Genomic DNA, 26,067 nt, shown 5'->3' on the forward strand with positions numbered 1-26,067 from the left:
TAGCTGCGATCCAAAACCCGAAACTTGCTCTTCTTTATTTTTCATGCAAGGTTCTCACCTATCTTCGCGAAATATAGTTTTACGGCCCAAAAGGGAGCGTCCCTGAATATTTTTACGAGTAAACGGAGAAGTAAGTGAGAAGGAAGAGAGTGCATGTCGACACCCAATGCATCTCGTCGTCGTCGTGCGGGTCGTAAACTAACCAGAACGAACTTAAGGCAGTAAAGAAAGATCGTAATACACGCGGGACGACTTAACGAGCTACTCGACTACATAACAAAGTATTATAAAAGCATGTTATTGTCCGCGCGTTTATGCGTTTCTTTTTAACGTGACAGCAGGGTTCTCTCGAGAAGAAAGTGTCTCGGATGCATCGTTCAAGTTTTAACATTCTAACGCACCTCCTCAACGCACAACATACTTTCGCACCTATGTGTAAAGTTTATTAAATAAATATATTGATCGATATAAATATTGTGTTTGCGTAAATGACAATTTTATTCTCGAATCTTACGACGTCATTAAATTATTTTCAATTATCTCTCTTTTCTAAGTTGTCGCGAGAATTTTTACTTGCCGGAGAAAATGTAAAAAAATTTATCAGTAGTATAAGTAAATTATCAGTAGTATTATACTACTTGATCATTATAAGGAGACATAATTTGATGATGCCTGAATTTTTTTTGGACGAATCATTCAATATTACTACAAGAAAAAGGCAAGCTATGCAATCAATTACAATCAATGCATGTGATATCATAATGATTCTGATGTGCAAAAAACTCGGCACTTATAGCGCCGTTCTTCGTATAACGCACATATAGATATTCCCTAAAGGGTTAAAGGAGTCGTATCCGCCACAGAAACGCACAATAGGCCTATACACACACGTTTGCCCTACCCGTGCTAATACACAGATGCTGCAGCACATATATGCATACACGCGTATGCGATGGCACTCGACGAACGCTTGTATGCATCCGCGTGTTCCAAGCGCGTTGTCATTCTCTACTCGCAAAGCTCGCAACAAGTTCGCGAGCAGCGATGATGGCGTGTGCAACATCCTATTATGAATGTACACAAATCGAGAACAATTATTTATTATAGCGGTAATTAAATTCACCTGTTCATCATAAATAAGTTGAAATTGGAAGATTTCCAATTAAAGCAAAATGATTGTGTAAAAAGGTAAATTATCAATAACGATTTTATTGACAATAGTGCTTTTTAATTAAGATCTCTCTTTGATTATTTTAATATATTATTTATTATTATTTTTGTAAGTTTTATATTATATTTTATTTGATCACACACTGTAATTCAAAGAATTATTTAAATAAAGAAAGTAAAGAAAAAAATCATAGTATTTATAATGACATCTAATGTTTCAAGAAATATGCCAAGAAAAGTTTCGAGCTAATCGCGGAAAGAATCGCTTACTCATAGGATTGATCTGTAAACAATACTGTGACGCTGCCTCTCGTAAGGCAAGTGTCCCCGACAAGCGAGGGAAGAAAAGCCGAAGGAGAAAAGAATCCGACAAGTAGATTCTCCCCTTGGGGGAGAAAAATGATAGAGGGACGGGATAGAGCGGGAGCTAGAACGAGAGAGCGAATCGGTGAGACGAAAAGGGAAGGAGGGATTATAGTCGTGAGTTTGTCGAGGAGCGTTGGCCAGGGACGAAGAGGGGTAACTCAAGACGGGTCTAAGTGAGTCTTCCGGCCGGCAGGCAATGATAGCCCTGAGAACTGACCCGACCCCCGGATATGTGTTGCGCATATATGTGGGGACACAGACACGCGAGCGTGTCCGATGTGTCATAACATCTCTACTCGGCCGGCCGGAATCTATGATGATGGCTTATTTCATAAATCGGAGATCCGCGATGGGCTGACGCGTAGCAATCATGCGCTCGCTCGATCAGTTACACGTGACGATATCGGTTTTACCTTGTACAAGTGTAATCACAGTTTTTGCCCACTACCTTCATTTCTATTAGAATATCGATAAGAATGTTTTCGCACGTGACAGATACCGTCTACTCAATCATGTAATTAATCTCATTGTTTGTCGTGCATCATCCCGCGAAATTAATTTGTCAGGACAAATTATTGTTATTCATCGATTAATTCGAGCTTGTTACAAGATTTAGGGAAAACCGTCGGATGCACAATACACGAACTACCTACGTAAGATCCGTGAAATCACAAAAGGATGACATAATGCCAGTTGTGTCTATTTCAGACCTTGCTAATGTCGAATAATTGCTTTGACATTAGTTAAGACAAAGCCTGCATAAGAGAATATATATACATAAATCGTTATAATAGATGTTGCATAATTTTATAAAATTTATCATAATTTATATTCACTCGAACTAAATTATTAGCTTAATAAAAAAAGCATAATTAAGTAATATTAATTCAAAATAAACTCAAAATGAAACAAAATGTCGTCTATTTTTGCTTTTATTACACATATGCATTTTAATTTTATAAATTTTATAAATATTTTTAAAATTTTTATTCTATAAAGAAAACATTAATTTAACTGAAACTGGTAGTTTCTTACAAATCTACTTAATTTTAAATTTCTTTTTACTTACGATTTGATGATGGCACATCATTAACATCTAACGATCATTAATTTATTACATCTTATGTACGACTTAATGAATACCACATGAGAAGTTTCTGCTCTTAATGACATCGGTAAAAGAAAAAGATATGTACATGTATATACATTTATAAAGAGAGAGAAAGAGGGCGAGGATGAAGAAGAGATCTGGCTGAGCTTGAACGATCGATGGTTTCGAGCGCGACTAAAGTACTCATTTGTCTTCGTAACCACTTTGCTTGTCAAATCAGCTGCCCTATTATCGCGCGGGTGTCATTAGACGCCTGAGATTTAAACGACCGTTTTGAGCCAATATCCTGACGACAGAGGCAACTTTCGAAAGATGGTTAAGTGCCTCGCGAATAATACTATCACAACGTCACTTCTTTGAAAGCACGGTAACAAACTTACATGCACGTTAATAATAACAAGATACTTTGTTCATCGCAATTATGCTAAACTGTAGTGTTGTACTACTTTGTATCTATAGACTTAAATGTATAAAGCTAACGAGGGTATATATGTATACGCAATAATGTATTAATTGTAATTACCTCTATCCTATTTAAAAATAAAAGATATAAATAGTATTCGATTTCTCATATTATCAAGATTATAAAAAATTTATTAAAAAAAGAAAGAGCGCATACATTTTATTTTCATAGAAACATAAAACACTGCAGATATAATTTAACTTATTAGTTATATATTTATTACTTCAAAGTCCGCTCTTCCTATATTACGATGAACTTTCGGTGAGCGGTCACGTATCACGCAAACTCCGGAAAAGGGATTTAAAATGGCGAACGGAGAGGGAATGTGCCTACACGCGGAAAGAGAGGCGGTTGCGACACGCTTCCGCGTCCGAGCACACATCGCGTCTCTTATTTACCAATTCGGAAGTAATGTAAATAATCGCGCCATCGCACGAACGCAATATCGCGGCACGAATAGCGTGGGGCCGAAGGGGGCTCTCTTTTCAGGAGACGAGGTCCACTGACCACGTCAGACGCGCGAGAAAATTTAGTCGCTGTCGCCCACTGTCCGGCTGCAGTGCGCGACGGGTCAATACTTGCGCGTTCCTCGCGGCCGTCCAGGTGTATCGCCTTCCGCAGCATTGTCAACAAGTTCCGGATCCTGAGATACCCGCCTATCCATCTCGACATTTTTATTTAGCCTTTCTCTTCGCTGACCGACCGCAATCAATCCTTTCTTTTTTTTTTATTCTCTTTTTTTTTACGTCGAACGCTCACGTACGTGTCGAATGACTCATTGCGTTTCTTAATTAAAATCTATCTGTCTCTCTTTCTTTCTCTCTGAGTTACTCGATTCATTCTTTTCGTCGCAATCCTTTTTTCTCACATATCCTTTTAATTGTTTAATGTGCTAATAAAATTTAAATTTAATTAACTATGCGTTTCATTAAACAATAAAACTTTTAATGTTCTTCAGTTGCACAATATCGATAAATTTTAAACGATACGCTTCCTATCTCTTTGCTGAATCGGCTTCGTGACAGAACATCGTATACGTTCCTTCGCGTCTCATCACGAAACCTCGACGTAGCCGTGTAAATCCTGTTTAATTAATGCGCGGATTGAAAGAGGAAGCATTTCCGATGTATCTGACGCGTCACATCGGTGCATAGGACATCTCACGATGATGATCATACGATCGTGATAGAGGCGGTCGAGACGATGACGTACGTAGAGGTCGATCTGTTAGGGGCTGCAGAGGCGAAACATTGGTAGTGATAGTGTGGTGGTGGGTACTTGAGAGACCTCGCCGTTTCCCTTATTCCTTCAATCAACGTCAGCTGGGGAGACGAGTCTAGTATGTACCCTGAGCAAATACTCTCGCATGTGCCCCGCCGCACTAAAGCATAGAACTTGATGACTATATCATCGTTGAGGTGGTGGTTAAGCTAGTCGCATCTTTGCTCTCTCTCTCTCTCTCTCTCTCTCTCACTCTCCTGCTCTGCTTCTCTTTATCTTTCTCTCTCGACGGACGATCTTATCGAGATCGATCTCTTTCGGTGACATAAGTAAAATGATGCAGATATGCAAAATTGGGAACGATAATTTCAATTGAATCTAACAATTTAATTTTAATTTTCAATAACTAAAGATCTAAATAAATTATTGCATTTTGTAATCGTTAAAAATATTTGCAGAAGAAATTGTGAATAAAAATATCAAGAAATTTTGAGAAAAAAGTACGGAGATAAGATTTCTGAATAAAATCGGGACATCGATCAATATTCCAATGATATCACATTAGTAGAAATAACGCTATTAAAATGGAGAGAGAATTTAGTTAAGGAATATCTAAAATAAACTAGCTCCGTTTGTTAGCTCCGCTATTTGCGAGCTGGATCGAAAGCAACTATAATAAAACATATTTTTAATTTAAAAATGACATTATTTTTATGCTATTAATTATGCTACTTTTATGCTACATTATTGGTAAACTTTGAAATGTGACATTTAATACACAATTTGAAATTTAAAAAGTTCAATGGTATAAACAAAATTTAAAAAATTGTGATAAAAAATATATTTAATTAATTAATATAAAGAAATAAATATATATTGGCTGATCGCAATAATTGAAATGATTAACGTATGGTTATTAATCAATCTATTTTGCAATGTATCGCAGATGTAAACGCTTAGAACAAGAAGAATCTCGTTGAAAATAGAAAGGAAGAAAGAAGGCCGGATACGTATTTTTACGAACGCGAGGCATCGCGGGACGTCTAAACAAGCTGTTTAGACGACTTTAAGTTAACCCAAATGAACTCAATTGGATTAACCGAGTCATAGCTCACCCGACACTTGGGAACCGGCTCATCGCGCCGAGCGTATCCGCGAGCGAGTCAGTCTTCTGCTTCTCATGCAAATAACGCATCGCGCTATTTCCAGCACTTTAGTCCCGTCGTTTCGCTTCTCCCCGGAGCGATCCCTTTTTCTCACACGCTTCGGCCCTCCCTCGCCTTCGCCTCGCGTTCGCGAATTTAGCTGGTTAGCTGAATTGACGACGTTTGGGAAAATTGGCTCGTATCCTCATCGGGTCGCAGCAACGTCATCGGGTCGCTCGTTCTCCGTAGGAGGCCTGTTCTCCGCTCATCCTGCTCGCACTTTCTATAACGAGGAGACACGCGCACAATCAATCGTGCCGAGTGTCTTCCGAGCGGTGCACGGCGACCGCCACCTCCTCTTCGTCCCCTTCGTTGTCGTGGATCACGAAGAGTCTTCCGCTCTTCGAGTCCGGTCCGCGTACGTCGCCCCTCTCGTGACCTGTCTCTCATGTCAATTTACGGTAGGGGCCGCGGAAGGAAGATACGAGAGATAGGAACAAGCGCGGAGAGAAGAGCTTACACGCGGGGCTTACGTATATGAATGTAGAGAATCGGAAGGGATGTTGTGGATTGGAGTGTCCGCTTCTTGGCCGTCCCTCGACTCTGCGTAACGTCGGGGTTTCCTCCTCTTCCATCAACGTCGATGTACCTCTTTTTTCCCTTCCCTCCGTCCATCTCTCTCTCCCTCTTCCGTCTCTCTTTCGATGAGCCTCTCCATCTTCGTCATCGGTGCATTTTAGAGCTCTTGCTCTGTCTTCTTTCCTCTTGGCCACTCTCCGCGATATATGGATCGTCGGAAGTCACCTTCCTCATTATCATACCAACAGGCCGCTCACTCACTCGGACACAGCCTTCATCCTGTGCCCTAGTCACTTACGGCTCGCGGGTGACCAACCCAAGAGCGGCCTGGTCCATGATCTGTCGCTCGAAAGGGCCGATCGCGAATCGTACGAGTTGGCTCGAGAGCCACTGGCCTGGGGGACAAGACGCAAGTCCATTATACTCAATCACGGCATGATTGGCTCAAATGATCAGACCACTGTTCGCCGCACGTCGCTCCGCGGAGATTTGCGCGGACGTGCCACGTCGTATCTGTACAAGGATCCTGTTTTTCCGTCGATCTTTATGATCTTTAAGAATTTCAATCGGTATCCATTCGTGTGTGTAGATTATTAATAATAAATTAATGAAAATAAATGGACAATTAGCTCGTAACAAATTTTTATTTTATAAATAAATCGTATGTTATTTTATATAAAAAAAAGATACTACATGAATATATATTTATAGCTTTTTAACAAAGTTTACATATACGTTTTAATTATCAAAATTATGTAAAGAGAAAACACTCGTATACGATCTCACGAGTTGGACTGCGACTTCTTGATTACCAATAATCATTGGATCTGTCATTCGCTAACGTGTATTCGATCGATAGCTAATGGCAACCAGGTGTTTCCAGCCTTAGGGTGATCAAAGGTGTTGATTCTGTTTGCAGGCTCCTGAATGTAGATCAAGGTCCAGCTGCATCACAATGTCTCGTACGTTGCAGAATGTGCACACATATCTATTTATTCTTGTATCTATTCTCTTAGCTCTCGAAGATAATTTTACATCTCTCATTGAATTCCTGATGTGCTTTCCTAATCTTTCTATTAAAAATTTCTGCCAATATTTTAATCTTAATCAGTACCTGTATCTGTATTTTAAACAAAACATACGAGAAAATATTTTATGAATTTTCTGTATTTTGATCTTTTATATAGACTACACATTGCACTTTTACGTCTAATAAAATGCGCTCAATAATACGCGATTTGCAGACTTTTCTGATGGAACGACATTCCTATTTATTCTGGAATACTTTTAAAAATAGTAACTCGCGGACGCTTTCGTGGAGATTTTGCGCCGTTATACGTCGCGCAAATACACAAAACTTTAGCAATTGAATATAATTAAGTAATTCTAGATAGCCGGTAATGTCAGTGACTCGTCGCAAAAACTAGGAAACATATTGGCTAAGTGCCATAAGAAGACTGCGCCTCGAAATGGCGACGACAATAACGTCGGTAATCCTGGACTCTCTTGGTTGCCAATATGCCGCGAACGTATCTCCATAATTGTCTCGAGCCAAAAGTAGCTCATAGCCAATAAAAGACGGAGAGAAAAGAGATGCAGAATAATTAAATTTATTCCATTTTTTCTCGGCAATCAGTCAAAAAAATTTATATTTAACAGATATATTTCGTAGAATTATTCTTGTGAGAGTTACGTCGAAAAAATGAAAAAAAGAAATATATTGATGATGCAATTTTTAACACTAAAAATATACGACAATAAAAATATATAGATTTTTTATTTTTTTCATTATTAATTACACTCTATATATATCAGAATAAAATTACAAAATTCGTACTCTGAGGCATTATTACGTGAAATTATAAACAGAAATAAATAAATAGGAATATATGAGATGTTTCGAAGCAAGCGAAAACCGTTACTCCTCTACGCATAAACCGTTTTGTACGTGTTTGTGCGTTTCTTAAGACGTTAGAAAAGCGAGGTTTATTTGACCCCAAGACGTTAGGAGGGACTTTAGTGGGGTACAACAATGACAACAAGAAGCCGAAACGTCGGTTACGCCTCGAAACGGCAGCTGGCACGCGCTCTCTGTCGTAAGGAGGCATTTTTACCTTCTTCGCCCTTATCCTTCGTCTTTCCTCGGTAGGGCGAGCTCTCCTAAGGGGAAACCGGAGTCTCGAGAAGTTACCTCGATCGTGTATACAGTCAGGGGATACCTGGACATTTAAATCGGGAACGCCACCCGGCGAACCACCTGAATGCTATCGAGGGGGGCTCCTTGATCTTGCAGTGTCGTCGGTAACAGGGGAGCTTCTTGGCTTTACCGAATGCTTCAATTACAATTCGCTGAGATTTTCCATTCATAAAAGATATTTTATTTCTCTTGTCTAATTTTACTGCATTTTTCTCTATTATACAAGCTTCTTTATGAAAAAACAATTAATTTAATACAATTAAATTTAAACAATTAGCTTATTTGTATAACAAATTATTAGACAATTGTTTTATTATTTACAAACGCCGTTTTATATATAAATCAAGCATAAATGATGCATTTTTAACGATGTCTAAATTAATGAAATTTAACTGATAAGCGGCTTTAACAAGCTTTATTGATTTTAGTTTTATACGATACTCGTAGATAAATATAAATACAGAAGTGAAATTGGCCAGCGTAATTGATCGTACAAACCGTTAATTAATATAATAAATCATTAAACAAAAGTGCGATTATTTTAAATTACATAAATTCACAACTTTCGATTTTAATGCTACAATTTATTGTCCACGCCACTGAGGGCAAGGACCGTTGTTCCTACTTCCTTTTCCGAGGGAGGACGAAGGGCGTCGCAGGAGTTTTTGTAGCCTTCAATATCAGACGTTAACGTTTCCCACCGCGAGAAGTCATGAGAATATATCGAAGAAAAGTCGTGCAGACGTCTCAAAGATTTGCGATTGCATTTCTCTGATGGCCCTTGACTTGGAAATGAAAGAAATGAATTGAATCGTGAATTATTCACATTTCTTTAATTTCTCGAATCCATTTATCTATCTCATTAAGCATGAAATGGAATTTTAATATTTCTATCAAAATATGAATAAAAAGCTACTAATATCTATTTCCAGACAAATAATTAAAATTTATAAAGATAGAGAAAGGGAAAGAGTGAGAAGCTTAGCTTATATATTGTATATATATCTTAAATTGTTTTCTTTTATAGAATTTCTCCCTTCTCGCCTTCATAAACTTCGTGCAATGCGGTATAAAACGCGCAACACCTTGAATAACGCGCAAACATGACAAACATTGAAAAAAACTGGTGCTCATTATCGCGTAGTATCTATAACAGCATGAATGGGAACCGAAATCGAAATGAAAACGGCGAGAAGGTCATGCTCACGTGTCAGGAATAACACAAGCGTGGCGTTGACCCACATTGTTTTTGAAACGCGATTAAACTCATTGAAAACGACCGAAGGTAGATTAATGGCGTCGGGGCGCGTAACCGCGAAAAGCGGGGCAAAAAGCGAAACAAATTTAACGAGCTGTGAATTATGAAAATCGGTGACAGGCCGCCGCTTTTAAATGCTCTCTCGCGCTCTTTCTGGCTCGCGACCTCCCAGCTCGGCTCTCGTTCTTTCTCTCTCGCGCGCTCTCGCTCTCCTTCTCGCACCAGTTTGGTTTGGGCGCGTGCCAGTGTGTGTTGAATCGAAACGATTCGAATGCAAAATAATAATAAAACAGTGGGGCTCGTTGAAGGCGGGTGCGGTGGGCGTCGGGGGTGGGAGAGAGCGGGTAGACGACAGAGAGGCGGGGTCGGCAGCGCATTAACGCAATTAACCTCCAATTAATAACACATCAATTGACACCCGGTCAACTTGTTGCATCAGAGCAGGCCGATAATATGCTGAACGCGTGTGAATCGTGTGTGTACGTACATACAGTGCGCCCCGGTGTGCGTACCTCGACACGACGCGTGTATGAGTACCTCAGCCTCAGCGTACATTTCGCTTGCACGTGTGCGCGTGTACACGTTTGCGTACGCTTAGCCAAGACCGCGTGCGTACGGACGTACGTGTTTGTGCGGTCGTGGGATGCGTGTTGCCGGCGAGGGTGGTATGCCTATCCCCCTATTGTCGTAAGCATAATGACGAAACGAATTGTTACAATAATTTTATATATCGGGAGGGTAAAATCATGTATACGTATGTCTATATATACGTCTAAGCGATGGCAATGCGTGTATATACGCGCGATGGACATGGACTGATGACCACAGTCGAGTTCCCATGCAGCAACCCCCTGCGAGCACTCTCACCACATGACACTTACAGGGGGCGGAATTCCGATGCACATGCCATTGCTATGTTACCTCTACGACGCCATGTGGGGTACGTACACCATGTGATGCTCGCGCGGCAACTATCTCCTTCCATTTCGTCAATGTTGTTTCCTAGGGGGATACTAAAAATTGCGCCGCGCGTGTATGCGAGGATATCGCGAAATTTTTTCTTCCAGTATTTTTCTTCTCTTCTATCAAATTTAATCGTGGCGTTGTAAGTCGTAGCTTATATTGCCTCGTTACTCGAATCACGATTCTTTATACGTCGTCATCTACTTAGGAAAACGATCGCTCATCGTTGTAATATTGACTATCACCTTGAAGTTCTATCGAGGGCTCCCCATGCGTTAACTATCCTACGTATTACTTGCGGACCCTATCACTATGCACTATAATCACGCTTTGAAATCTACCCACCTGCTTAAATGATAAATATCGTATGACGCACAGGAAATAGTCATTGGTGACTTGTCGATGTGTATTTCTTGTGCTTTAATAATCGCTGATTTTACGATATTAAAAATGACTGTGCTTGCGTATACATAATTAATATACATTTTCGTACATTTCTTTCACGCATTTCACCGATTCTCATACAACAACAATAATAATATATATTTTTGTATATTTAAAAATTTTTACCTTTACTTTAAGATTGTTTATATCGTCTGAAAAAAAATTAAAGAACTTTATATTTGAATTTGAAAATGCCAAAAATCGGGTAGTAGCAATAAGATCTTGTTCGTGCCTTCTGCGCTCGCCTTCCTGAACATGTTGCTCACGTGTAATTAGCTCGTCATGTTTACTTCCGAATCGACGCAACAGTATGGGAGAGTTCCTGAAGCCATTTCCGGCAGGGCACCTTTTTGTTTTCCCCTTTTCATCCCACGCATGGCAGCACACGGGGAAGTACCGATCAAAAATGGGAAAGACAGAAGTCCATCCGACCCCCCTCGAAGCGTCCCTTCCTATCCAGGTACGATCGTCGTCGTCCTGTAGACCTTATCGAGGTCGACACCATATGTCACTTCTGGAGTAACGAGCCCTGCAGCAAGCGCTGCGCCCCTCTAAAGTAATTGCCAACGGAACTGCCTAGTAATTTCTCGGAACGGATCGCTCCTCTTCGAGGAAGCGCTCGAGAACGCGTTAACTTGTCGTAATTGAACGTTTACGTAATAGTGATTCAAGTGCGCAATAAGAACGTCGATGGTACTTCAATTACATGCGCGTATTTGCTCGCCTTGCAGCAATTTGCCTTTCTGTTCAGCAATTTTTTATCAGTAAGAAGAAAAGATCTCTTTGCGACAGTTGTCGTATAAGACATTTTCGACATTTTTTAATACATTTTTATAAATCTTTAGATCAATGTTTGTCAAACATTGACTTTAGCAGAAGTAAAAAAAATAATAAATTTTTGACTTTTTATTCATGAAATATATTTTCATCAAGTTTTGTTGTTTGAGATATCTTAAGCATTGTTTACTGTAAACTCTTTCCATTTCTTTCTTTATATGTATTGGAATGAATATCAAGGTATTCTCGAAGGGAGTTTATGCGTAGGCGAACTATGGAATATTGTCGGCTTATTGAGCGCAGGTGCTTTAAACTGCTCAGCTGTTGCTTCGAATCTCACGTATGTGTGCACGAACACGTGCTCGAGTATTGTATTCAAGCTCTGTTCCGTAATGCATACGTGCAGTTACACAACCGTCTCACTTACGCACTTATACGCAGCGAATCAATTGAACTGCATGACGATCGAAGCTTCTAACTAGCCATATCATTGACGAATAAAGAGCGATTATGAGAGTGTAAGCTACAACAGAATTCTGTTGCAATATATCGTGTAGAATAAATAATTGTACAGATAATGACACAATGCTTTATACCGTGCTATAATTTTTAAATACAAATAAAATTAGCATTACTGTAAATTTATAAACGAAATGAAAAGTTAAAGATTGATTGCATAAACAAAGAGAGACGTAGGCTCGATTCTATTCTTCTCATTCAAGCAACCCATGATGGGCTTGGTCTATGATCGAACGCGCAATGAACGAACCATCAATTACTTTTTGTGCCCCTTTCTTTCGCCAGATATCGACCGACGACGGTATGCATCCGCTGACGAAGAGAGACCACTCTAGGCGGAACTGCTTATGTATCGAATAAGATATTCAACGCAAGTAATTTTCTTATGGCCGCTTCTCAGGCGAACCACCCCCTTCTTCGTCTAACCCCCTCGTAACTCACTATACTTTGAGTTTTCGCTTCTAGCGACCGCAGAATGTTCGGACGAGGGTGAAACACATTGCTTGCAACTGTCACCCGCGGTTCTGTTCTTCTTCTTTGTCACCGTCGTCGTCGTCGTGGTCGATCATCGTATTTTTAACCGATAGCACTTTGTATGTGCATTTTTTTTCTTGCGTTCGTAACATGACGTCATCTTACAATGAACTCGTATATCTTTTCATCGGATATCCTAGTTTGAAAAAGTGGGAAATTTCTTTTTACAATTCTTTTTTCCTTTTTTTTTAAAAAAAAAAGAAGCTGTGGTAATATGCATGCACGTACAATGACACGACAGAATATTTAAGAAAGTAAAATAAAATGCACGTCTGTATAATTCGCACGCAAAGTATGCACGGGAAATAATAAGCAACAAATCACGATTACGAAAATTAATGCTAAAAGTGCATCTGTAGTAGCTTATATTTTACATTTTTTATTTTACAAGCTCGTAATAAGAAGGGAAATGACAAGTGTACACACTGGCGAGTATTTCCTATCTACGGAAGTGAGAGTCTATATACAGAGCTTAAAATAATCTACGATGTGCTATTACTGTTGTGCTGTGTGAATCGATTCTCTTATTATATATATAGACGAGCGACACTCGACATTCGTTTAGTCGGCATAGATCGCTAAGATGAACTGTCATCTTTTGGTTACAGACGTATCGGAGAATTGCGGCCACGAAAATCGAGACGAGGGAGCGAGGGGCACTTAGCCCTTTGGCGAGCTCGAAGGATGCAGCTCCCAGGCGGGAGCACGAGGATTCCGTTCGCGAGAGCACCGGCTTCCGTTCTGGATATCACCAACGGCAACAACATCGCAACGATTACCGGGTATAAACGCATCAATAATAAGAGCAGCAGAAGCGGCGGTCCCGGTTACAACAATCACCGTAGTAAAAGTAGTAAGAAGCACGACAGCAGCGGATACAGATCCGATAACGAATCGACCCTTTCGAAAAAGGCCCGCCATCCCGAGACGAGAGCGGACGGCCGACATCTCGTCACCGAGCAGCAGCTTCAGTCGTTGGCGTCATCTCCACGGCGGAAGGTGCGGGGCGAGGAATAGTGAAAAGAAAGCACAGAAAAAGCGAGGAACGACGGAAGAAGAAGAAGAAGAGGCGCGAGAGAAGGAGAAGAGGAGGAAGCAGGAGTTTGTAGGAAAAGAGAAGGGTGCCGACGTCGTCGTCGTCGGCGGCGGCGGCGGAGAAGACAGAGCAGCAGGAGGCGGCGGCGGCGGAGGAAACGGAACACGAAGAGAAGGAGAAGAAGATCGAGAAGGAGACGGCGAAGCCAAAGGAAGTAGAGAGGGGTGGTTGGTGGCAAACAAAGTGGGGAGTATTAGCTAGAAGGAACGCAGAGAAAGAGGCAGCTGTAGTAGGGGAGCTGGAGAGACTACACAGTGCAGAAGGCGAAGCAGCGCGCTGAGCCACGAGGGGCTATTCGAGCGAGAAGGGGAGGGGTGACAAGGAGCCCTGGCGGGGAGGGGAAGCGGAGGCCTTTGGGGGGCCGACCAACCAGACGGCCGATGATGTCATCGGAGGAGGAGACCGAGTGTTTCGCCCTCTACGGAGCAACCACGGAAAGCAAGCAACAGCAACTTCTGAAGAAGCAGAAGCGCACCAGACAGCGCGTGGACGCCGGCGAGCCGCGCAACAGCTACTCGAGTATACCGAACTTTAGCTCCAGGCCATCCTTCCTCGGTGGTGGTCTATACGGCTCGATCTTTAGTGGTAGCGGGCCACCCTCGCATCAACAGCCGCAGCAACAACAGCAACAACAGTCGCAGCAGCAACACCATCAGTCGCAATCGCAACAACAGCAACAACAGCTCCAGCAGCAGACTGGAGCAACTGGCAGTCAAAGTCATTTAGGTACAGCTACGACGGGTCCTACTACCCAGCAGCATTCCGCCCACGCGGCCTTCGGCTTCTTCGGGGCTCCGGGTTTCGGCCCCGCCAAGATGCTGAACGAGTTATTAGGACGGCAGGTCAAACAGGCCAGTGACGCTGGCGGATCACCGCCAGAGGGCGGTCACGGGATGACCGGTGCCGGCATGGATCCCGCCTCGAATTTACAACCGGGTGCCGTGGTTAATTGCGACGACCCCGCCACGGCTGATCTCACTCAGCACATGCTCCGCGACATGCTACTGCAGGGCCGTAAGCTTTCCGCTCTCGGCGTGCAAGAGCAGCCCAATAATAACAACAGTATACATAATAACAACAATAATAACACTACCGCGGAATTACTTAAATCGCAGCATCAGCAGAGTCCCCAGCAGCATCAACAACAAAATAGTGATAGTGCGCGCAGTGGAACAGTGCAGAGTGGCGGGGAAGAGAGTGGTGATGGCAATAACGTCGTAAATAGCGCGAATCACAGTGACCGTGATACCGTGATGCCGGGTGATGCTGAAGACAGCGCTGAGGATGCTGCCTCCGCGGCACGCGCCATGGAAGAGGCTTTTGCCGAAGCCGGTATGGAACCAGGAGCGAACTTGGACGGATCGGATTGCGAGCAGAGCTTACCTCCTAGCCCAACGGCACCAAGGTCGGGCTCTGTCTCCGTCAAGGAAGAGATACAAGAGTCGCTAAATATCAAACGTAGCCCTAGTCACTCTCCTTGTCCGATCGTGCCAAAGACCGAGACGAACTCTCCGACAACGGAGATTAAACGCGCGCGCGTGGAAAACATCGTCAGCACGATGCGCAGTAGCCCGGCGCTTCAGCCGGCAACGGTGAACGGTTGTAAGAAGCGCAAGCTCTATCAACCTCAACAACAGACGGTGCATCACGTTCTCCAGCATACCGTCAACGATACCATGATAGACGATGATGACGAGAGCGAAGAGGAGGAAGACCCGACGACGATCAGACAGAAACGGGAGGAGAAAGATAATCTCAAGATTCAGCTGAAGATGTTGCACGAGCAATTGGCGGAGATGCAACAAAAATACATGGAGCTCTCTAGTAGAATGGAACCAGATACAAGCGAGAGCGGCGGCGACGCACCACCTAGTCCTCAACCTCAGCCTCAACCGCAACCACCACCTAGACCGCCACGACCTCATCCACCGCCGTATAACGGCCTCCCAGCTCTTCCACCTGATCATCCCCACGCAGCAGCTGCCGCTATGTATCACATGGGCCATAAACTCTACTTTGAGCAACAGCACGCTGCTATCGAGAGAATGAAACAACATCAAGAAGCGGCCGCGAGGCAGCAGCAACAGCAACAACAACAGCAGCAGCAGCAGCAACAGCAGCAGCAACAACATCAACGACAAAATTCGCCACCGCCACCGAGCCAGCCTCAACCACAAAGCCAGAATAACACTGGACCCCCGACGCCGCAGACGCCGCAGATGCAACCAGCCAACACGCCTATTCAACATAAAGACTTCCAGGAAAGGTTAAACGTCTTCAGGGGTGCCGCTGCGGCAGCCAGTTCGTCTGGTCCTCATATCACCGGAGCCGATTTAGAAGGCTTAGCGGATATCTTGAAGACGGAAATAACCTCTTCATTAACCAATTTGATCGACAGTATAGTCGCGAGGTTTGTACAGCAGAGGAGGTATATCGGTAAGCAGACCGAGGCAGCGCAGGCTGCCGCCGAGCAGCTGAACAAGGACCTTCTTCTGGCGAGTCAAATGCTCGAGAGAAAATCACCCAGGACGAAAGTAGTTGATAGAGGAGCTCCGCAACCACCCGGTGGCCCAAACGGGCCACGGGGGCCCCTCAACGGTGGGCCCCCTCCTCCACAACCCACGGGGTTCTCGCAAATCGGGTCCATAGGTGGTGTGCCCCATGGTCCTCATGCTGGCCCCACGGAAAACAATCTTAATCAGATGAATCAGCTGCCTTCGCATGGGAGGCCGGGCGTTGGAATGTTTCAGACGCCAAAACCGCCGACGATATACGCCATGGCCTCCATGCAGGCGCAGCAGCAACAACAACACCAACAGCAGCACCAACAGCAACGCGAACAACAGCAAAGGGAGCAACAACAACGCGACCAATATTGCAATATGAGAAACGACGAGAGAGAAAATAGAGATTCGGAGCAAAACGAAGCCCTGTCACTTGTCATGACGCCAAAGAAAAAACGTCATAAGGTAAGCATATTGCAAAGTTTATTAAATTGATATAAAAGTTGATATAAAAATAAAATATATAAACAAAATTTTATATATTATTAATTAAAATTTTATATATAATTATACATACAAATTGATATATTAATGTAAATATACAAATTAATTTCTTATCATGCATACACTAAAGATATTAATTTCAAGTCATCCAAAATGTTCAAGATATAACTATATAAATAGATAGAACTATAACAAGATAGAACTATATAAATGAAAATCAACAAAATTATAGCGAGAAAAATAAATTTGTTAATTTTATATCATTATTTCTATTTGTTAGACTTAATTTATATCGCTACATAAATATCTAATAATTAATCTAAAAACAGAAAAAAACTTGTGAAAAGTCTGCCTAAAAAGAAATACTAATTAGTACGCTTTACAGGTGACGGATACGAGAATTACTCCGAGGACGGTGTCCAGAATCCTAGCGCAAGAAGGGACCGGATCGCAAGGAGGTAGTGATAGCCCCCCGCCTCCTCCACCACCGAGACCCTACCATGCGCCACCACCGATGCTGCCGGTATCCCTGCCAACCAGTGTAGCGATACCAAATCCAAGTCTCCACGAGAGTCAAGTGTTCTCGCCCTATTCGCCGTTCTTCAATCCTCACGCGAGTCATCCTGGTCAAGTACCACCTCCGGGGCCACATCATTTACCCGCGAGTCCTCCGGGTGGCGGTGTAGAACTCAGGGATTCTCCTCCACTGCCCCATCCGCCGGCTATGTTGCATCCAGCTCTACTGGCGGCAGCCCAGCACGGCAGTCCGGATTACGGACACCTCAGGATGGACAGCAACGACCGAGCTAGCGATTGCAACTCGGGTGACATCACCTACGATGGAATTCAGCCTACAATATCCTTTACTAATACTTATACGCTAAAGAGCAAAATTGGTAACATTATGAAGCAAATTTTTATTCTATTAACAGATTTAAAAGTTAAAATTCAAATTTAAGATAAAATAAATGTCAATTTTTTTGCTTATTTTATTATAAAAAAGATTCATATTATTAAGATGAAAAGTGTTACGTTAGCTGAAGATTATTTTACAATTGAAAAGAATGTAGATACATATATATATATATATATATATATATATATATATATATATAAATAGTGAGGAAAACGAGGAAGATGTTCAGGAGCATTTTTTTGTTTTTTGTTTTGTGTTTTTTTTCTAAAGAGAAGCGAAACTCAAAAAGTTTTGGATGTAGCAATGAGTTTTTGAGAGAGAGAAAGGGAGAGAAAAAGCTGGGGAGAATAGCTCATTCGCTCGCTGGAAGGTGGTTGGAGCGAGGAAGCTCGGACGAATGTTAGATTAGTTTGCTACGGAGTTAGGCTAATGCTGGCTGCACCTACGAGTAGAGTTTGTCCGGCAACAACGCATCGAGCCAAAAGTTCTTTGCCTACCCGGCTCACCCTCGGCCTGCAGTCTCACCCAACTTCGCAAGCCAATAATCTGTCCCGCAATTTCGCAATTCAGCGTGAGCATTTCGCGAACTTCCCATCTCGAGCGTCTCCTCGACTTATCGTAGATAAGCTACTTTAGCTGGTTTCGGTGATTCGAGTCTTTGTAGTGTTAAATTCCTATGCATCGTTTTTTTTTTTTGACATTTACACATCTTTCGCTTTTTAATTTGTAAAGAAAAAGATGTTGTTTGCTTCACTTATATATCAGTCCTAATTTATGGATACAATTTGATGTATAAATGTGTATACACAATAGAATGAATTTTTTAAAGAAATTTTTTAATTGAGTTTATTAGAAACAAATTTACATAATTACAGTAATTTAATAAATCATATTTCTTTTCATATATTCTTTAATAACATATAATAATTTTTAAATGTCCATAAATAATTATATATGATTTCTATGATAACGATTAATTAAAAATTTATTGATCTGCAGATTATCGAGAAGTAGTAAATTTGATCACTTTTATCGAACAATTTGTTACGCTATATCTTGCTTGACGAAATTAGACATAGATGAAAAATCGTTTAAATTTATTTAAAAATTTATCAAGCATTTATTTCAACCGTTTGCCATTAGTTATAGTCTAATTAAAATAGCCGTATTTGAGACATCTAATTGAGACATTTTTAAATCTGTTGGCGGAAAAGAGAGAGCAAACCAAACACATCAGCTCGATTATCATGTACAATCTACCGTCGCGATTTATTTCTGAGTTACCGAAAGAACGTACAGAGAGATCCGATGGTTCGCGGAAAGGGAGTTCGGGGAGGTCGCAGCCTCGATGCAGCAGTGAAAAAAGACGAGTTTCGCGCGCCCGGGCTTGTGTGAGCGGCTATCGTCCGATGCAATGTCGGAACTGCATCGGCATGTTGGACCGGCTCGCTCGATCGGGTAGCGTGTGCCGTTCTTTGCCGCCTTTTTAGTCGGCCTTTGATGTAAAATCAATGGCGCATTTTTTTCACTCCTCCCCTCTCTCTCTCTCTCTCTCTAGGGGTAGGTTAAGCGCGTCGTGCATCGCCGTGACACGATCTACTACTCCGCGCTCCTCCGGACGCATCCTAGTCTCGCGATTCGTTCTAAACGTTTGATGCATCCGAATGCATTTCACCGATTTTTGTCTCGTTTTTTTTCTTTCTCCAAAAAATTTGTCTCGAGATTTAAGCTTAAGATTACACGTTTTTTGCACGCCGATGATCTATATTCGTGTACGTGTTATAAACAAATTAACTCGTCGCGCGGAGAGTGTCGTAGTAGAAAGCGAATTAATCGAATAAGATTGCATTGAAACCACATGTAGAGATCCTATTACGAATAAGGAGTCGGTAAGGCTTCTGCTGAAGATGCGGCCAATCGTAGATCAAAACTTTGTAGAAAGAACCCTTCTACCCTTGGCGATACCCGCAATTTGTACGATTTCTAATCCGATTCGATACAAAAGAAAACAAGATTACATTTGAGATGCCCAAAAAGCGAGAGCCAATAGTTTTCTCTATCGCATTGTTTTCTCTTTTGATTTAATCTCTTCTCTTTTGCGACAGCAAGAAATCTCTTTTATATTATATGTGTGTATCTCTACATTGCAAAATGAATATTTTCTTAACCGCGGTGAACTCGTCGACGCTGACGCCGATGCATCTGAGGAAGGCGAAGCTGATGTTCTTCTGGGTCAGGTACCCGTCCTCGGCCGTCCTTAAGATGTACTTCCCCGACATCAAGTTCAATAAAAACAATACAGCACAGCTGGTCAAGTGGTTCTCCAACTTCCGGTGAGTAATATACAATTTTGAATTTATAGCAGTATAATGCGGCAAATAATCTTTTCAAATTAAATATGTTACGCGAGCAGCTAGTTTCTTGTATCATGTTCCATCGTTCTCTCGCTGTATAATATCATTCGCAAATAACAGATATTTTGTGAAGTATGCTCGTATATGAAAGAGACGAATTTAGAAACATTTTAATATTTGAACAAATAGATGTACTAAAACGCTTTTAATATAGAGGAATTTTTCAAATTTAAACCTCGGATGTAATTAATTCGTGCCAATTTTCGATCTCATTTAAATTAACAAGATTGAATTATTTTCGGGACATGGTCACTATCTTGTACCAAATGGATAATCAAATCCATGAAAATGGGAGCGGATAGTCGTGTAGAAAATCTCGAGAATTCTCGACGGACAATCCACTTGCCACTCCCCTACACAATCTCGGACATTTTCGATCTCGTTCAGCATACTCCCCCGAAAGAATGGAATCGTGGAAGACGTTTCTGATAACAGAGGCGCGTTTCGTGTATGCAAACGAGAACGAGGTTTTCGAGGGATCGACCACTCCCTTTGCAGAAGCGGTCAGAGCCCAAGAGACGAGAGTCACGATGGGTGTGTCCGAATCTTAATTACCCTCTCTCGTAGCAGCTGGGGATAAGTAACGCTTGCCTACATAGCGGCAGGTATAGAAGCGCGTACAAGGCCGTAGGTACCGACACATACTGTCCGGCCAGGCATTAGCCTGATTATAATTAGGCTGAGTACAGTACAGATCCAAGATACAGGGCGGTCGAAGGTGGATCGCACGTGGCCGCGTCGCTTCATTATTACCGCCTTCTTATCACGAGATGTCCACTCTCTCATGAAAATCGTAAGTTCTCGCGCGCTTATGCCTCCGCGTATACCGGCATTTCTATCGCTTCTACGTTACGTATGAAGACAACTCTATACATTTCAGATATACCTTACGTAAAGACTGCATGCGCGACGATAAATAAAATACAAGCTAATGGTCGAGTGAATTATGAGACTCAACGTTGCATCTTATGCTATTATAAGACGCAAGAATAGACATTTCCGAGAATATCTTTCATTGTACTGTAATGTTGAGCAATTTCCGGTTAATATAGAGCACAATTATATCAAGATAGTAAAGAATGGGATGTTATAGATATACGTGAAAAGTCGCGAAAATTAAAAAGTAAAGGCATTCTGTGTGTCTATTTTGTACTGGCTGTTAATTATCAGGCTTCTGTGTAACTTTATTCATTGGGACTATTCAAAAGAGTCGAATCGAAGATAAAAGAGCAAGCACGCGGTATGTTTGCGGAACTTTCAAACGTCCAGCGAAAATTGCACGCTCCTATTCGACGGTACGCACAAAGCTAATTACTCTGCTTCGGTATATTTCGGTACATTTGGCCCGAGGGGTTTCTTCACCTATTTGTCATTTTACTCCTACCCTACCGAAATTTTTCTTAATGAGATTTACTCCTTCAACCTTGCACTCTAAAATACTGCCTAATTTTTTTTTAATAAATAATTCTTTCGCAAATAAATTTGGAAATCAAATTTAAAATCTATGAGATCGAATATTTCATGTAATATTACGTTATGTGATACGTCTTGCTTTGTATTATAACTGTGAATATATTTTTTAAATGTAGAAAGTAATCGTGATATATATACATCTATATATATATACATTGTATAAAATCAGAAATTTTCATTTATTATTCTTATGCGAGATAAATCTGTCTGTATGTATATATAAATAATTGATATATATAATATATACATACATCCGTCCTTTAAAATACTATTTATGAAATAAAATTTTAATTTACATCTTTTTTACGGAGACTTTAAAATAATTCAATTCGCATGATTCGTTATTATTCGCTTTTGATTAAGAGATACGATGTGAAATTTATATTCTTGTTTTACGAGGAAAGGTAATTCAAAGAAAATTCGAAGATTGATACTTTTACCTTCGCGAGCATCTACTCGGAATTCTTCCCTTTTACCACTAATCACATAAGGGGTTTGTTCCGACTTTTTCCTCCTCTTTTTCTACGAGGCACTGTCGCGCGTGCTTGATCTGATAGCCTAATGCACGGCTTCCTATGCGGAAATACGCCGCTACATTATTCTACGCGCACGGTCAACCCTCTATCCTTTTCCCACCCTAGATCATCGTTGTACTTTTGTCACGAGAATGGGCCGAGACCATCACCGCCGTCACCTGCTACGTCGATTATTATATCGTCTCGTTCCTCGTATAAAATATACAGACCGTCGATCAGAAACCTGAGTTCGTACTGATTGATCAATCTCTAACTATCGATTTACGGATATCAAAGGGATACAACGTAGGTGAAAAATTTATTTTTTTTTTCTAAACATGGATAATGTAACACAAATACTTAGTTTTCCCCTAGTTGCAAAATTTATAAATTTACTCGTCAGGTATCGTAGTTTGGTAAAGTTATTATAAAAGGAGGCAAAATAAATTATTTTACCAGCGTATTTAACTAAAAATAATACGTGTATTCTCCTGATAATATGCTGAGAGTATCATATATAATAAACGTAATTTTTATAAACAATATCACGAGTCTTACATAAATGACAACGAGTCTATATGATTTTTGTAATCGTAACATTTTTATCCGATGACGTCATTTATCATTGTACACCCCCTTCCGGCAGTTGCCGGAGAAAATCGGATTCGAGAAGAAACAGAGATAGAAAGAAAGGAAACGAGGAATGGAAAGCGAGAAGCGCAGAGTGATAGAAAAAGAGAGCGATGAGAGAGAGAGAGAGAGAGAGAGAGCAAGGCGGCCATGCGACACAAAGCGATCGTTCGCACCCTATTTTCTCACGCTCACGCTCTCGCGTCGAATCGAAAGCACGTCCGATATCTTACGGAGACTCGTTGACGTCGCGCGTACATCATCGGACCTGCTTATACCGACGATATTGACAGCCTTCGTTCGATGAAGCACGCTGTGGGGGATGATTGGGGTCGTCTGCGATCCAGGGTACGACGTGTGTGTGTGTGTGTGTGTATGAGCGCGCGCACCCGTCTCTATCTCCGCGCATCTCACCCCGTCTGTCCGTCTGTCTGTCGACCGACCGATCGGTCGGTCGGTTCACCCCCGCGTTCAACGTGAAAGAGAGGAGGAAGGACGCGAGAAAAAGAGATGCGCGGGCGGACTCGGGTTCGTTCGTTATCAGATCCCACGGTAGGACACGCGACTGAGGTAGCGATAGATCCTATCTCTGTAGGATGGAAGAAAATTTTATGTCGTATATAATGGACAACGGAATGGATAGCGAACGTACACACGACACGGTTCTAACTCCGGACGGTGAATTCATTTCGCACGAAAAACCTGAACCGCCGCGGAACGAGAATCGTGCAATGATTTTCCCTTTTTAAATATATTGCATTCATCTTTTTGGACGTTTTCCTGGTATTCAATTTTATATTTGTAATATAAAGAATATTTTTTTCTATGTGAGAGATACTCATTTCAAAAGTAGTTATTTTTCGTCATGAGACACGATTCGGTGATGATCAATATTTTATTTGCGCAATTCTGATTGTGAGAGATAAGTGCAACATCTCACTGATCCGTTGAGCATTTTCCGATAGACATATTCAATCGAGTGAACGTTAAAATATTTTCCTCGCATTATTTAGCGATGAATTGAGAACGGATTTATAAACGGAGTGGGATTAATTTCGGTTAGATATATAAAGAGCATCTCCGGAAACTGCAAAGTGGAGGACAACGATATCGTCGATAAAGAGAAAGACCTTCAAGTGGCGGTTGACGAGAAAACACGAGCTAAATAACATAATATTGCGGGAAAAGAAGAGACAGTTATGAGAAAAACGATATACAAATTGAAGAATCGAAAGCTCTCTTTCGAGTAAGTCGAATAATGAAGTTCACAATGAATTTACCCAGTCACGCTTTCAAGGGGCTGCTTATCGCCGCGCGAAATATTCGATAAATAATTCTCCTCGAAAGGGGATGACTCCGACGGCGGTTTTCTCTTTCTAATTTGCTTCTTCGCCTCATTCTTATCAACCGACGATCGGTTTCGTGGGCGAGCATTACCGTGTCGCTGCTTGTTCGTATACACACACATATATATATATATATAACGACGTGCTGGAGTCGGGGTAATGACGCGGTAATTTTCTAAACACAAATTTCCTTTTTCAACCCTTATCTCCCTCCCGGTCGGACACGTGACCGGTCATTAGCGTTCGCTCTCCTCCTTCGTGCGGTCTGTCCACGCGTTCTTAGTAACTACCGGCCCTACCGTGACACGCAGCACCTCTCCCACGTTTCCGAGTAAAGCGCACCTTTGCTTGTATCGAGCATGATCTTCTCACCTAGTGACATGCTATTATCGAGAGGCCGTCGCAACGAGAATTTCTGGTACATACTTATATATACTGGCATTTACGATCCAAGTAGCGATTATAAACGACAGGATAAAAATGATAAACTTCTAGTCAAGGATAAACATATTTTATTTCCGTACTACGCTCGTTAATGATAAAATCTATAAAATTGTTTTATTAACATTTATTTTTAATATTTCATGGAATACATAGAAAAGATTTAGATGCCTCAGATATTTGTGACTGCACTATCTTACGTCGTATCTCTCAGATATTGAACCGAAAAAGCGCATTTATTTAGAAATCGAGAGAGAACCTGGCAATCTTGGATTAAAAAAGAAAAAATGCTTACGTTCTCTACTTCCGACAGTGGCTTGCGTTTTAAATTCAAGATTACTACTGGAAGAGTAGTAGGGCTTATTCAAGAACTCACCCAGTTGTTTGACGGAGGATTGACGTGTGCGTGGGTGACCAGTTGGCGTGAAAGCCTAGACGTTTATGTACGATGACGATGGAGAACACCGGGTTCTCTCTTACCGCTGAGAAATAAGTCGATCGTGGTTACGCGCCAAAAGAGAGAGCGATAACGAGTGTGGAAAATACGTGCTTTGAGCTAGAGATGGAAGCATATGTGCTCTCCTAAGTGTATATGCGTGTAGAAGGCAAGGGAGCAAATTTTCAGCATCCTTCTCGTGGGTCATTCACTGCGCCTTAACTCCGGGAAAACGGGAGACCACTAATATCTTCCTCGCAATTATCCGTCATTTCGTACTATTTACAGTCGATTTTGTCCTCATCTCTTCTTTATCGAATATCTATTGCTATTGGATATTAACGTCTTCGCCGCGACATCTTTTCTGTATCACCTTCGCCGGTTAAAAGACGATCTCGTGAAATAAGATCAAAAAGCGCGAGCTTTTTTCTATGGCACGCATAGCTAAATATTTCTAGATATATATACATCTCGTCGCAGTCGTTCAGAAAGGTAAAGAAAAAGCTAATCGAGCGAGAGCGATCCTCGAAATGAACAAGAGAGTCCGAGAAAAATGAGCAAGTAAAAATCCTTTGAGATAAAAGTTACCGCGAGGTGGTAGGAAGAATCGAAATGAAGAAGTCGAGGAGGAAAAACGCAGAAGGGAGAGAAAAGGGGTAGAGACAGTGGGTTGTATCTTGGCCGTACGCCGTTAATGAACAGAAAGAAGTTTTTTTTAGTCTTTGATTTTCGGTCGGTTGTCTTGTTAAGAACGTTGCAGTTAGACTTACGAATAAAGAAAACGGAAGCTGCATCTCTTGATATTTAACAAAAGAATATTCACAAAGGGATATTATATAACAATTGTTTAACTTATTGTTAGCATTTCTATAAATAAATTCAAATACATGTAATGTATATACATTAGAAAATTATTGGAAATTAGTATTTCTTGCTTTTTTAAATATCTCCTTTTCATCGAATTACAAATAACTCGTTATCAAAATTTTCCAAATTGAGCCCTTAATATGCATTTTTTAACGTTTTTGTCTCAAAATATTTCGGT

At 41.4% G+C, this 26,067-nt stretch overlaps 2 protein-coding genes across 4 annotated transcripts in view; both read left to right on the top strand.

Moving 5' to 3' along the window:
* The window catches only part of LOC114942915 (uncharacterized), a 76,338-nt gene extending 62,574 nt beyond the window's left edge, over positions 1-13,764 (top strand). For both annotated transcript variants that reach the window (XM_085482006.1, XM_085482007.1), the window contains exon 4: positions 13,356-13,764. In XM_085482006.1, coding sequence (XP_085338132.1) covers positions 13,432-13,764 — 333 coding nt within the window. In that variant the 5' untranslated portion in view covers positions 13,356-13,431. The remainder of the gene's footprint in view (positions 1-13,355) is intronic.
* A 440-nt stretch (positions 13,765-14,204) lies between these two features.
* LOC114942914 (homeobox protein prospero) overlaps positions 14,205-26,067 on the top strand; it is a 49,560-nt gene continuing 37,697 nt past the window's right edge. For both annotated transcript variants that reach the window (XM_029318396.2, XM_029318397.2), the window contains exons 1-3: positions 14,205-16,812; positions 17,237-17,707; positions 19,946-20,100. In XM_029318396.2, the coding sequence (XP_029174229.1) occupies positions 14,224-16,812; positions 17,237-17,707; positions 19,946-20,100 (3,215 nt within the window). In that variant the 5' untranslated portion in view covers positions 14,205-14,223. The remainder of the gene's footprint in view (positions 16,813-17,236; positions 17,708-19,945; positions 20,101-26,067) is intronic.

This window comes from Nylanderia fulva, unplaced genomic scaffold, assembly GCF_048542155.1.
Source record: "Nylanderia fulva isolate GAGA-0341 unplaced genomic scaffold, ASM4854215v1 Scaffold2, whole genome shotgun sequence".
Taxonomy (NCBI): Eukaryota; Metazoa; Arthropoda; class Insecta; order Hymenoptera; family Formicidae; genus Nylanderia; species Nylanderia fulva.